The 14,296-nt window shown below is 33.9% G+C and overlaps 1 protein-coding gene across 3 annotated transcripts in view; it reads right to left on the bottom strand.

Moving 5' to 3' along the window:
* The window catches only part of LOC131160344 (nibrin homolog), a 75,317-nt gene that overhangs the window by 31,831 nt on the left and 29,190 nt on the right, over nucleotides 1-14,296 (bottom strand). For all 3 annotated transcript variants that reach the window (XM_058115953.1, XM_058115952.1, XM_058115954.1), the window contains exon 5: nucleotides 7,666-7,796. In XM_058115953.1, the coding sequence (XP_057971936.1) occupies nucleotides 7,666-7,796 (131 nt within the window). The remainder of the gene's footprint in view (nucleotides 1-7,665; nucleotides 7,797-14,296) is intronic.

Below are 14,296 nucleotides of genomic sequence, written 5' to 3'. Positions count from 1 at the left end.
TTACGAACCAGCCCAAAACTGAACTATTTCCTATTTCGGTTCAGTATTTTGGTTTCAGTTTTCAATTTTTGTAAAAATCAGTTTTTTAGTTTGATTTCAGTTTTCTAATAAAAAATAAAACAAAAAACCAAAATCAAAATAAACAACAACAACAACAACAAAACCAAGCCTTAGTCCCACTAGCTGGGGTCGGCTATATGAATCATTTTCTACCAATTTATGCGATCATGGACCATTTCTTTTGATAGATTCAAGGATATTAAATCCTTACTCACTATATACTTCCAAGTTATTTTAGGTCTACCCCTACCCCTTCTACTGCCCCCCATAGTAACTAAGTCACTCTTCCTCACAGGTGCACCATATGGCCTACGTTGCAAGTGTCCATACTAAGCCCGGGTAAAGGAGGAGGGTTGCGTTAGGTAGTTGACAGCCAGCGTAAAATTTGTCAGATCACTATTGAAATATCAATATTAATTTTATTTTTTGCAATTTATTTATATTTGTTAACCTCCAGATTTTTTAGCAATTATTTTTTCTAATTTTAATTTTAATTTGTGTTTGTTAACCTCGAGATTTGTTAGCAATTATTGATTTTAATTTTAATTTTAATTTTAGTTCTTTACAGTTCTACTATAATATTAATATTATTAATAAAAAATTGCATAACTGTAAAAGAGGGTCAGGGGAGGTTTTTCTTTTCATAGAAGTGGGGAGGCTCCCCCAAACTTAACATCTTCCGGTGTGCAACAAGGTGATGCCTCCCCATAATGCTCTCCCATTCTGGCTGCAATAAAATTGTAGTCTGCTGCCTACTACCAACTGCCAAACACGAAAGCACTTGTCACACATCGCCACATCGGACAAGGAATGCAACTCCCCTTCTTCCCCCCTCTTATAAATTAGATCCAGTAGACGCTCATTTAAGCAGACCCTGGCCTTCCAAGTTGTTGGGCTCACAAGGGCTTGATCGAAGCCCAATTATAAGGGTTATATTGGGTCTAGAGCCCAGGATTCTGACTTAAATTCAAGCCCAATTTGATAAACTACAGTTCAAACATTAAAAACCAAAAATAACAGAACCAAACCATTAAACCAAAAGTTTATGATTTTTTATAATTGACAATTGTCAGTTCTGTTTCAGTCTTAAGGTTTTGGAAACCGATTAGATTGGTTAGGTTATTGGTTAAGAGTAAAACCGAACCATTTAGAATCTACCAGCAAATCTACTTAGAACCTTTATTAACTTCCACTTTACCTTCGTGCTGCGCCTTCACTAAATATTTTGAAAGACAATCTCCACATCCCAAGCCCTACATTATCCATTGATTGCCCCACGTTAACTAACATTGTATCATTATTTGAATCACCAACCAGTGCTTCCATCATTTCAAAAAAAAAAAAAAATCTCCACCAGCTTATCACATCATCACCATTTGGAATTCCCATAGTCCCCCAAGCTTGAATAACTTTCCAAACAAAGAGAAATTTCTCTGAATGTTTTCACCCAAGGATGGTTATCTTTAGAAAATAAAGGACAATTTTCATCCAGCGAACTCAGTTTTATGAAGCAATAATTTTGTATCAGCCAATGATCCAGGACCAGCAAACTCTAATTTTCACTTACAATCTGAATAAAACCTAAAATACAGGAACTTTAGTAGGCTTACAATGCTTGGAAGATGAGCAAACTAGTTTAGGAAACCTCAATAAATTAAAATACTGATTCCCTAAATGATAATCACCTAAATTCTCATTCCTATAAATAATAATACCCTAAAATCTTGAAAAAATATGATCATAACAAAAAATACCCTAAATAAAACAAATGAAAATACAAAAAAAAAAAAAAGTAGTAAAGCAAAATAGCTCTTGTTTGCACACTGCATCACCTAATTGCTTGAAATTGAATATCTTTCAATCTTCCTGCCACCTTTTAGGGCCCAAGGGAACCCATTTTCCCTTCGATCAGGAAAAAATCTGAGCAATAATAACACTGAGCAGGAACAGAGCCATTATGAATGACTATTTTCTTTCTCATTCTTTAAATAAATAAACTTACTAGAGCAGGTGAAAATAACTGAAGTATATTCAACTAGTTGGTTTCGAAGGGCTAGAAGGTGGGCCAGCAGTAAGGGCTTCCTATAAGTTTTCCTCCAAATTCACGAAGGGGTGAGTATTTAAGGCCTTTGATTTGCAGAAGCATGCCTGTGAGAGAGTGAGTGCGAGAGAGAGAGAGAGAGAGATCTGCATAATTGGTCATCTATAAACAAGAAAATACGGTAGCTACCTTTGAGATTGTTAATGGTAATTTTGGTCTAATTACTAGTGTGTTAGTGTAATGTTACTGAGTGCAAGTTCATAAGGTTATTATTTTTTCATTGGCAGGAACTTGACATGTATTATAAATATAGGGAGAGACCCGATCATTTTGATTAGGTCTTCCATTTTACTCAATACCTTTTTTTATTGGAAAATAATTTCATTAGATAAAGAAAGAATGTACAATCAGGAGAAGAGACATCTCCTCAACGAAATTTAAGACCCCCAGAGAAAAAAAAAAGACAAAAAGTGTAAAGAGCAGCACAAGAAAATCAGCATGCCCTAAGAAGAGAATGCCAATCGTACTGAACATCTGAAAAGCACATTCCCTCAAAGTCTCCATTACCCACACAACATAAAGAAGCCAGAAAATGAACCTTCCCCCACACCAACAAATATGATAACTATTCCTTGAAAATATATGCAAGTTATGTTCCTTCCACAAACCCCAAAAACTGCCAATAAGCACAATTCCAAATGCAATCCCTTCATTCTTCCTACCAAACCCAACAAAAGATATTGCCAAAAACTCCTCCACTATCCTTGGACAAACCCAACTTTCTTTACAATAATTGAATAGTTTGTTCCAAACCTTCCACACAAAATCACAAAGCAAGAAAAGACACAGAAGATTCTGAGCAATTAAAACAAAGCACACATATATCTGGAGAGAGGACCCTTAAAGGCCTCCTAATCTGCAGCAAGTTATTAGTATTTATCCTATTAAGCACAACCAACCGAAGTAATGTTACCAGCCATGATTGCCAGGAGGTATTAGGTTCTAATCATGCTGCCTGCATTTATTGTTTGTTAAGAATTATCTTATTCACTATAATGGGCATTGTTTATCATTCGTGTGTCTCTCCATGTGCTGTGTGGCTGCACACATTGTTGGCCGACAACCTAACAACTTAAGATTTTAGGTAAAGTGGTATTTGAACATAGTATCAGAGCAAACACCAGGGTTTGTTGTTCAGGGAAAGTCAGGCTTAGTGTGCCGGTTCAAGAAGTCATCATATGGTTTAAAACAGTCTCCTAGAGCATGGTTTCGTCAATTCAGTGCTGAAGTACTTTAGTTTGGCCTTCAACAGTGTGCATTAGATCACTGTGTTTTATCATCATGCTCCACCTACTGCGGTTCAGCTTATTATGTATGTGGATGACATTGTGATTACCAATGATGATAATGATGAAGGTATTCAAGCCCTAAAACATATTATATAGACTAAGTTTCAAACCAAAGATTTGGGTGCATTGAAGTACTTCTTGGGTATAGAAGTATCTAGATCTTGTTATGGTAACCATGGTCTTAAATTTCCATAAAATTGTCGAAATTTCCCATTTCTATCATTGTCGAAATCAAAATGACAGTTGATTTCCATCTTGCATAATTTCCATCAAAATCTCAACGAATCATCCGAAATTTATTGAAATCTCAAAATTTTAGCAAAACTTGTCGAAAATTTAACTATGCAATGAAATTTCCTCAAAATTCAAATGAGAGATTTAGGAGTGAATGAAATTTCTCTCTTAATTTATTTTATTTATTTTTTTATCAAAACAAAAGATTATTACAAGTGCTTTTCAAATTATATGAAAAAATAAATTTACGACAACATTTTATTTAACCATTCATATCTAAACTATCATTATTTGTATAATAAATAATATTTGAATGATTTCTGAACTTCATTTGTGTTAACCAAATATGTTTAATGCACATTATCTTACAAATACACTCAATACACATACTATATTATAACTTCTCCACCTCATACACAACATAGATCTATTTAACTTGCAATATATTAGTCTTAAAACTTACATTATTATGTTTGTTAACCAATTCTAAAGTTTCACAAAAAAAAATCCTTGTTTTACTACAAATTTCCTTTATTTTTTCAAATCCAAATTTTTGTACTTTTGGAGCTTCGAAATTTGAGTCGAAATCGAAATTTAAGACCTTGCATCAACCCAACCTCCTAGGGACATCCTCAACAACCTTGTCCTAAGACGAAATAGGTGCAGGATTATGACCAGAAGAAAAAGCTACAATATATGAAGAGTATTCTCATCATAAAAGCCAACAAAAAATATACAGTTCGTAAAATGCAAGCCCTAAAATTTTCAAAAATCATAAATTTAAAAAATTAAACACTTAATAATCGAATGGATCGCAACATGGTCTCTAAACATTAAACACTACATTATATATTATAACACGATAATATTATAATTTTTATTTTAATAATGATTTATTATTTTAAATATAACAATAGCATGTAATAATACTATATTATAGGGGCATTATTGGCCAACCAACCAAAATAGTCAAGACAATGTGGTCCGAGAAGTTAGATTCTAATGGGATTGGGATTCCTACCCATTGAGAAAGGTGGGGATGGGATGCCCATGTTTTCTGGAAATCTTTCACCCAGAACATTAGCATGCCTACCACATCAAATTTCAATGCCCAAACAAATGTGGGAATAAGATGCCACGGGCATAACATTCCCAAGAATGTTAAAAGATACCAGGAAACGTCCCCTTAGTTGTTCGGTTAGCAAAAATCCCCTTAGTTGATTGGAGTACTCGAATTAGCTAAGAATACTAGTCAGCAAATTTTTTGCACTGAACCAACAGAAACTAGCATCATTATTTAACTCCTCCAATAGAAACCGACATTATTTAACTAAATATGTTTAATGCGCGTTATCTTACAAATATGTTCGATACATATACTATATTATAACTTTTCCACCTCATACACAATATAGATCTATTTAACTTGTAATATATTAGTCTTAAAACTTACATTATTTTGTTTGTTAACCATTTTTAAAGTTTCACAAAGAATTCCATGCTTTACTACTAATTTTCGTTGTTTTTTAAAATCAAAATCGAAATTGACATTGAAATCGAAATTTCCATCGAAATTCCTATACTTTTGGAGCTTCAAAATTTGAGTTGAAATCGAAATTTGAGACCTTGATGGTAACTGTTGTCACAAAGGAAGTATGTTCTTGATCTTTTGGATAAGACCAGGTTGCTGGGATCCAAAACCTGTTGATACATGCATGGATCCTAACAGCAAGTTAGAGCCAAATATGGGTGATTTGTTGCCTAACCTAGGGTGGTACCAAAGACTTGTTGGAAAGTTGAACTATTAAACAGTCACTCAAACAAATATATCTTTTGCAACAAGTGTTATGAGTCAGAGGACAAGTCATTAGGATGTAATAATTTGCATCTTAAGATATTTCAAAGGTACATCTAGGAGATGTTGTTTATATCGAGATCAGGGTCACACTCATATTTAAGGATATAAAAATGCAGATTGGGCCAAGTCACCTCTAAATAGAAGATTGACAATCAGGTACTGCATCATTATTGGTGGTGATTTCCTTGAAGAGAAAGGAATAAACTATAGTTTCTAGGTCAAGTGCAGAGTCAAAGTGTCGGGGGTCATGGCCCATGGCTCCAATCTATATGTGAACTTTCCTGGTTAAAAACATGTTGGAAGAATTGTGTTTTCCACATTCACGGTCTATAGAGTTGATATGTGACAATCAAACTGCTATTCATATTGCCTCCAACCTATTCTTCAATGAGTGGGCAAAACAAAAGTTGATTGCCACTTTCTTGGGAGAAACTTGTGCAGAAGCTCATTTCAACCACTTATGTGATGTATGATGTGCAGCTTCCTGACTTGTTTACTAAAGCTTTGGGAAGTGCTCGTTTTATACTCATTTGTAAGAAGCTAGGAGCATATTCTCGAACTTAAGGGGGAGTGTTAATGGTTATTTTGGTCATTTAGTATTTTTAGAGTGTTAGTGTTCATTTAATGAGTATGAGTAAGGCTATTATAGTTATTGGTATGTACTTGACATAAATTATAAATAGAGGGAGAGATCCGTCATTATGATTAGGTCTTCCTTTTTACTTAATACTTTAACAAAGATCAATAAATCATGAATACTTTTGGCAAACTATTACTAATAACAAATAAAATCTTTCATCAAAATGCAATTCATATTCATAACAAGTAGTTTTCATTTCTAGGGTGGGGGAGGGGAGGAAAGATTATTTAGTCAATTGGGAAGTTGTGATGAAGCTAGACCTAAAGGAGGATTTAGGATAGAGTCTAGCGTTCAACATCTCTTTAGGGGGAAGTTGTAGTAGCATTAACCTCTAGAAATTGAACCCTTTTGCCATAAGGTAATCAAGAGAAAAATATGGGGTCCTATTTCTCAAATTTATTCAAGCTTTATTTTGCTTGACTCATACAGGTGGGGGATGGATCTAACATCTAATTTTGCAAGGATTTGAGGACAAGGGATAATCCTTTCTCTAATGCATTTTCCACGGTTGTAAAATCTTGGTATAACTCATGATGCTCTTAGAAATTTTAACAACTATGATGACTCCAATAATTCAAAGAATCTTCAATTTTTTCATAATCTAAATGTTAAGCATAGAGAGGTGGATGAGTTTGCCTTTTGAGTCATATTTTTTTCTTGTCGGTTCTCTTTTCTTTGGGCAAGAGACTTTGGTGTTTTGATAGCTCTAGCATTTTAATTTGTAAATTCCTTTGTTCTTATCTTGTTCAGTCCCTGACAAATACTAGTCCTTTCAAAATATGCTTATTGGGAAGGCAAAGGTTGCTTTTAAAGTTAAGGCTTTTCGTAGTGCATGATTTTGAATCCGATACATGAAAATAATTATTTGCAGAAGCCCAATGAGGCTTTTTCGCCCTATGTGCGTGCAGGCAGAGTTGTGTAACTACTGATCTTTTTCTGCATTGTCCTTAGGTTTGAGGGATGTCGAATCTTATCTTTAAAATTGATGAATGCTAGGTGTGCCACAATACCATGGAGGAATTTTTTCCCTTGAGATTTTGAGGATTAAGGCAAAGGAAAGATTGTAGTACTATGGGATTGTGCTTCCCTGGCAATGATGTGGTGCATTTGTTCTTTGCTCTGTGATAAGGTGATTTTCTATGCTACACATTGGGCTTCAGTGGCACGCTTTTGCAGGAGATCCTTTGAATCATACAGAGTGATTGTAGATCTTTCATATGCTGAATTTTCACTTGGTTTGCGGTGCTTGACATTTTTTTTCTTTGTGGGGGGACTTCTTATCTTCTGTATTGTATATTATTTCTCTATTTCTCCTAATATAATATTTTTGTTCCTGTCAAACATACAAAGCTGTTAATTTTTTTCATTATTTGTAACCAATACATCATAGCTGCAAACAAAACATCTGCCAATTATATTAGTTCTACGTAGTAGCAACTCTAAACAAATCATTAGGAGTACTGCAAAATATAACTTTTAATACCTCAATCCACTCGCCGAGGACTAAAGGTTTCTTAGCCACAATAGCATCAATGAGATCTTCCTTCACTGGCATGGACTTATCAACGAGCACATGAGTGCACTCAGCACACAGAGTATGAGTAATACATGCACCTGTATGGAAAGTAAATTAATCATCAACAATACAGTGTTGAATTCATAATAAATGACACTGTAGCCAGTAGGAACAAACGCTTCTACAGCAATAAAGTGTGAAGAGTATTACAAAATAGGGGAGGGAGGGGGGGAGTTTAAATAATAGAGAGCTTCAACAAATTGCTATAACAATATGTCAATGCCAGATTCTATCAAGGATGCAGACAAGAGTGGCAGCGCACTTTTGAAAAAAAAAAGACAAAAAGAAAGGACTAGATACAAACGGAGCTGCTACTCTATTTAAAAATTAAAGAGAGAGAGAGAGAGGCAAACGAGAAAACAAAGAAAAGACCCTAGGGCCTGTTTTGTTGTGGACACATTTTCTATTTTCCAATTTTTAATTTTCCAAAGGATTATAAAAATTTCAGGTTATTTTTAAAATTTTAAAGATTCATATTAAAAAGGAAGAAAATAAAGAGTTGTTTAAATGTGTAAAACAATTTTTCACTTTTTCTTTAATATTTCAAAACAATCACACAAAAAAAAACAAAAAAGACAACTTGTTTTCCAATTTTCCAAGGCACTTTTTGGAATCATGGATTTGGGGTTTGAATTTAGATTTGTGTGGATGTAAAAGAAACTCTATACATAATCCACATAAATTAAAGTCCAAGATCCAAATTCCATGCTCCCATATACAAAGTAAGTGTTAGAAGTCTAGAAAAATAATGAAAAGATGTTTTTCAACTTTTTTATATAAATTTAAAAAGTCGGAAAACAAGGTGGCAGTTTTGTAATTATTTGAAAAATTAGGAATGAAAAATAAAACTATTTTCACAAGAAAATAGTGCAAAAAATATTTGTCGTTATTCTTTTATTTCATACAAATGTGATAAAAAATAAAAATTAGCTAACTTTATTGCAATTTTTAGGAAAAATTAAAATGAAAAATGAAAATTATTTTTCACAACTAAATGGGCCCCTAAAGTCTACAAGAAACAAAGAACGAGATAGAAAGTACGTTTGTGCGTAGAGAAGATGAGTGACAAACCATACTAAGGGTAATTTGCCAACCAACATCCCCCATCAACACCAGTTCCAAGAACGTTCGCCATTGCATATGCATGCATGCCTCTCCAGTATTTTTGGAATTTCCTAATTCCTAAGTTTTTTTTTTTTTTTTGGATTTTTTCTGATATTTTATTGACTTTCACAGGATTTTCTAAGTATTTTATTTGCAGTTTTTTTTCTTATTTACCAAACACAGAACAATGAATTCATAAATCCAAATAGATCTCTTATTGGAATAATAGTAATGGCAATTGTAATTGCTAAAAAAAAAAAAAAAAAAGACAAACTAATGATACTGCCATGCTGGTGTAACATGATAGCAATAATAATATAATGATAATGATAGTAAAGTTACATGATCAGAATTAATATCTATTAATAATACACATTAGCTAATGATGCCTTCCTATTCACAATGATATCATTAAGAAATGTAGTAATAATAATAATAATAATAATAATAATAATAATAGTAATAGCAACAATAATTGCAATAATACTAATAATAACAATAAATTATACTAATTAAAATAGGAGTTCAAGATTTTTTTATAACAGAAGAAGTGACTTCATTGATAGAAGAAGAATTTACAAAAAAGAGAATAGACTTCTCCCATCATAAATCTGGAAAAAACCAGTAAAAATAAAAATAATAAACAAATAAAAAATTGACAAAATCAGATCAAAAGATTCCTCCATTCTTGCTGAATCTCCGAAAAGCTAACTCCATTGAAGCATCTGAAGTTAGCACACCATAAAGAGGCAAGCTATTGAATCTTTCTCCCAGATCAGCTGCCAATTCAATTTTTTCCCTGAAAAAATCTGTACATTATGCTCCAACCATAATCCCCACAACATTGTGAAAACACCACTTTTCCAAAGTGCAGCCCACTCTTTCCTCCTTTCAGAGCCCTCATAATAAGTAGAAAGCATTCCTTCCACCAATGCCGGCCAAACCCAAGTTTCTCCCAACAGACCAAATAGTTTATTCCAGATTCTCCAAGCATAATCATACTGTAAAAACAGATAAGGTGCTGTTTCAGAATTCAAGTAACAGAGCACTCAAACATCTGGAGATAAGGACTTCAAAAGTCTCATGACCTGCAACAAGTTATTAGCATTGATTTTATTAAGCACAATCAGCCAAATGAAAGCCTTAATTTTTAGGGGAACTTTTTCTTTCCAAATAAAATAATATAGAGGGAAACAAGAATTGGAACATGTCAAAAACTCAAACAATGATTCACAAGAATACACTCCCGAATGATCCAAAGCCCAAGATTAAGTATCCCTAGCGGAAGAAAGATGACAATTGTTCAATAATGAAAACAAAGAGGACAGTTCCATCTACTCTCTCATCATTAAGAGATCTTCTGAAATGAAAGTTCCAAGAAACCCAAGGGCTACCCGAATCAACCACAAAGAAAGAAATCATACTATTCTACCCTGAGATCAAGCCAGAGAGACGAGGGAAACATGTGACTATACCAGCATTCCCCAGCCACAAATCTTCTCAAAAGAGAATCCACAAACCCCTCTGCACCACAAATTTAATGTGAGAAGTAAGGAATAAATCTGAGGAAATAGATATCCATGGACTCTCCAATGAACATCGCAAACTAACGTTGGCATCCCACCCATTCTCACCCAACCCATACCATACTTACTTCTAATAACCCTATGCCAAAGGGAATGGTCTTCTGGGGAAAAATGCCATGACCATTTAGCTGAGAGTGTGCTGTTTTTGGACACCAAATTTTCCTAGACCCGGCCCTCCCCCCAATTTATAGATCTGCAAGCCTCTTCCCACCTCACTAAATGATCCCAAAAACCCCCGACACCAAACCACAAGAAGTTTCTTATAATTTTCTCAATCTTATTAGCAATCCCCACTAGAATCCTAAATACAGAAAAATAATATAAAGGGATACTAGATAAATTGGCCTAGATAAGGGTAATTCTACCCTCAAGGGAAAAAAGTGCCCCCATCCAACCATCTAGCCTCTTGGCCATTCTCTCCACAACCGGATTCCAAAACTCCAAGACATTTAGGATTACCCCCCAAAGGGACCCCTAAGTAAGTCAAAGGCCAATCCAAGAGACCACAACCCACATCAAAAGACCTCTCCCTAATCCGTTCAATAGACACATTAATATTTTCTAAACCACTTTTCCCCATATTTATTTTCAACCCCAACACCCTCTCGAAGATTTTTGAGTATACTCGAAGTGTAATTGAAAGAAGGGTTATGATCCTCTACAAAGAAAATGATGTCATCCATAAACTGAAGATGAGAAACTACCATTCCCTCCCTCCCCACTTCCAACCCTTTCATCAATCCCCTATTCACAACCCTATCCACCATTCTACTCAACACATCAGCTTCTAGGACCGAAAAAAAAAAAGGGGGGAAAGTGGATGACCTTGTCCAATACCTCTCAAAGCCCTAAACCAAGACTTAGGCTCCCCATTCTCCACTACCAAAAACCAAACATTTGACAAACAACCTCTTAACCACCAGCGCCAACACTCACCAAAAGCTTTCCAACTAACTCCATCAAATGCCTTCTCCAAATCCAATTTTAAAATGAATTAGAGATCACGATTAATATCTATTAACATCTAATTTATAATGAGTTTTAATTAATGATTAGTATCAATAATAATAATGTAACTATAATAATAATAAGAATAATAGTAATAATAAGAATGACTTTAATCATAATAGTAGTAGTAGTAGTAAATAACAATAAGAATCATAAGAGCTAAAGATAGTCTAAACATTTTTTAAGGACTAATATTAGCTCATGATTAATATCCACTAATAATAATTATTATTATAATAACAATGACAACAATAAATATGACAATAATAATGCTACATTATAATATAGAATAATAATGTAACTATAATGTTAATAATAGTAATAACAACAATTCTAAGAAGAAGAAGAAGAAGAAACCCCATTCTAGAACGTCATAAAAAATAAGTACTCAAACTAAGTACTTGAGTTAATGAGAAGTGTTTGGTTTACACTTAAATAAGTACTTATTTCAAATATTGATTTTCCAAAATACTTTCTTTTTTCAAAGAAAATGAGTATTTTCTGAAAAATTATTTTTCTGACAAAAGTACTAATTTGAGAAAGTACTTATCTAAAAGTAGTCTAATACTTATAATAAGTAATCCTAGACTGCCTTTTTCTTTAAAAGCAAAAGAAGAGATTTCATTGATAAAAGGAGAATTTACAAAATGGAAAAAAAAAATACTTCTCTTGTCAAAAGAAGAGATTTCATTGAAAAAGGATAATAATAAATATGACAAAAATAATGCTAAATTGTAACATTAGAATAATAATGTAACCATACTGTTAATAAATAGTAATAACAACAATACTAAGAAGAACAAGAACTAATAAAACAAAAACTGGAAAAGAACATAAAATTCAGAGCAGAAGATTCCTCCAGCCTCGCTGAATATCCAAAAACCTTGACTCCCTTAAAGCAACCAAAACCCAACACACCTGAAAAAATGTGTGTATCATGCTCCGATCATAATCCCCACAGCTGCAAAAATACCAACTTCCATAGTATCATCCTCCCCTTCCTTCTACCAAATCCCTCAAAGAAATCGACAACAATTCCTCGACCAATGCCGAACAGACCCAAGATTCTCCCGTCACACCAAATAAATTCTTCCAAATTCTCCAGGCATGGCCATAGTGTAAAAATAAATCAGGTGCTATTTAGAATTCAAATAGCATTACACAGACATCTAGAGATATGAAAGGTCTCCTAGCCTGCAACAAGTTATTAGTCTTGGCTTTATTGAGCACAATCAGCCATATAAAAGCCTTAATTTTTTGGAGGAGCTTTTGCATTCCAAATAGGAGAAAACTTTATTGATAAGTACTTCTTTAAATAAGTGCTTTTTTTTCCAGAGAAGTACTTTTCCATAAATGGTTCCAAAGGAATAATAGTAATAATAATGATAATGGGGTTAATAATAATAATAATAGTTAATTATAATAAGAATAATATGAATTAAAGACAGTGATAAATATCTTTTAAGGACTGATATTAGCACAAGATTAATTTCCACTAATAATAATAATAACTATTATAATAATGATAATAACTAGGATGGCATTAATAAATATGACACTAATAGCTAAATTAGGACACAGTAATATTAGACAATAAATTGTAATAGGAAATATGAGTTAAAAAAAATAACGGTTATTATATATTAGCAGATATCTCTAAGTGACTAAATTACTAAAATGATTAATATCCCCTAATGATAATAAATAGAATGGCAATATTAATTATAATAATATTAATGTATTGTGGTATATAAATTTATAGTACTAACATGATAATCATAACAACAATGAATTACAATAAGAACAACAAAAGTTTTCTAAAAAATGGTCAATATCTATTAGTATGCACTAATAACTAGTATCAACTAGTTGAGATATCACATCTCCAGTTTGCTAATGACACCCTGTTATTTCTTGAGTCCAATCAGCAAAATTCAAGAAAGTCGTTCTGTTGCTCAAAATCTTTGAGAAGGTCTTAGGTCTTAAGATCAACTTGTCCAAGAGTGGTATAGCTGGCATCAACATGGGTCAGAGGACTCTTCAGAATTTCAAATTGAGTGCAGGTTCGGAATCCTTTTAGTACTGCCCCACCTATCTAGGTCCCTTGAAGATAAACTAAACTCCATAGCCTGCTGGGATCCCGTCTAGGAAAAGGTGGCTAAGAGATTAGAGGGATGGAAGAGGGCTTATTTTTCCCTCAAGGGCCGAGCTACTCACATTAGTGTCTCTCTCTAATGTCCTGATTTATTAGTTATTACCTCTCGTTGTTTAGGGTCCCCTCTAGAGTGGCCAAATCCTTACCGAGGTTGATCTTTGAGTTCCTTTAGTCGAGTGCTAGGGAGGGTAGGTGTGACCATCTTGTTAGCTGGGACAAGGTTACCAAACTTAGTCTGAGGGGAGCCTAGGTATTGGGAATGTGTTCTCCAAGAACACCTCGCCTATAGGTAGGACATGGCTTTGGAGGTTCCCCTTGGAAAACTGAATCTCTTTGGCACAAGGTGACTAAGATTAAATATGGGATCAAATAGAATGGGTGGGGGACGAGGAGCAGCGACATCATATCCCACGCATGTGCGTGGAAATTTTCTCTCAAACAGTCAGTTTTTCCTCCTATTTGGTTCAAAGTGGGTAATGGCAACAAAGTCCGTTTCTAGGAAGATGTGTGGGTGGGGGAGATTTCATTCAAGCTGAAGGTTCCTCATCATTTTAAGATTTCTTCACTTCATAATACTCCTATAAGCTCCTTTATTTCTTCTAAGGGGGGTCCTCCTTCTTACGATTTCTTCAGGAACCTCAATGAAAGAGAGGTTGAAGAGCTCACTACCTTATTTCCTTGTTGG

The sequence above is a fragment of the Malania oleifera genome, chromosome 7 (genome assembly GCF_029873635.1).
Source record: "Malania oleifera isolate guangnan ecotype guangnan chromosome 7, ASM2987363v1, whole genome shotgun sequence".
Taxonomy (NCBI): domain Eukaryota; kingdom Viridiplantae; phylum Streptophyta; class Magnoliopsida; order Santalales; family Ximeniaceae; genus Malania; species Malania oleifera.
The sequence above is the reverse complement of the archived record's forward strand: the minus strand, read 5'-3'. Positions and strand labels throughout refer to the sequence as shown.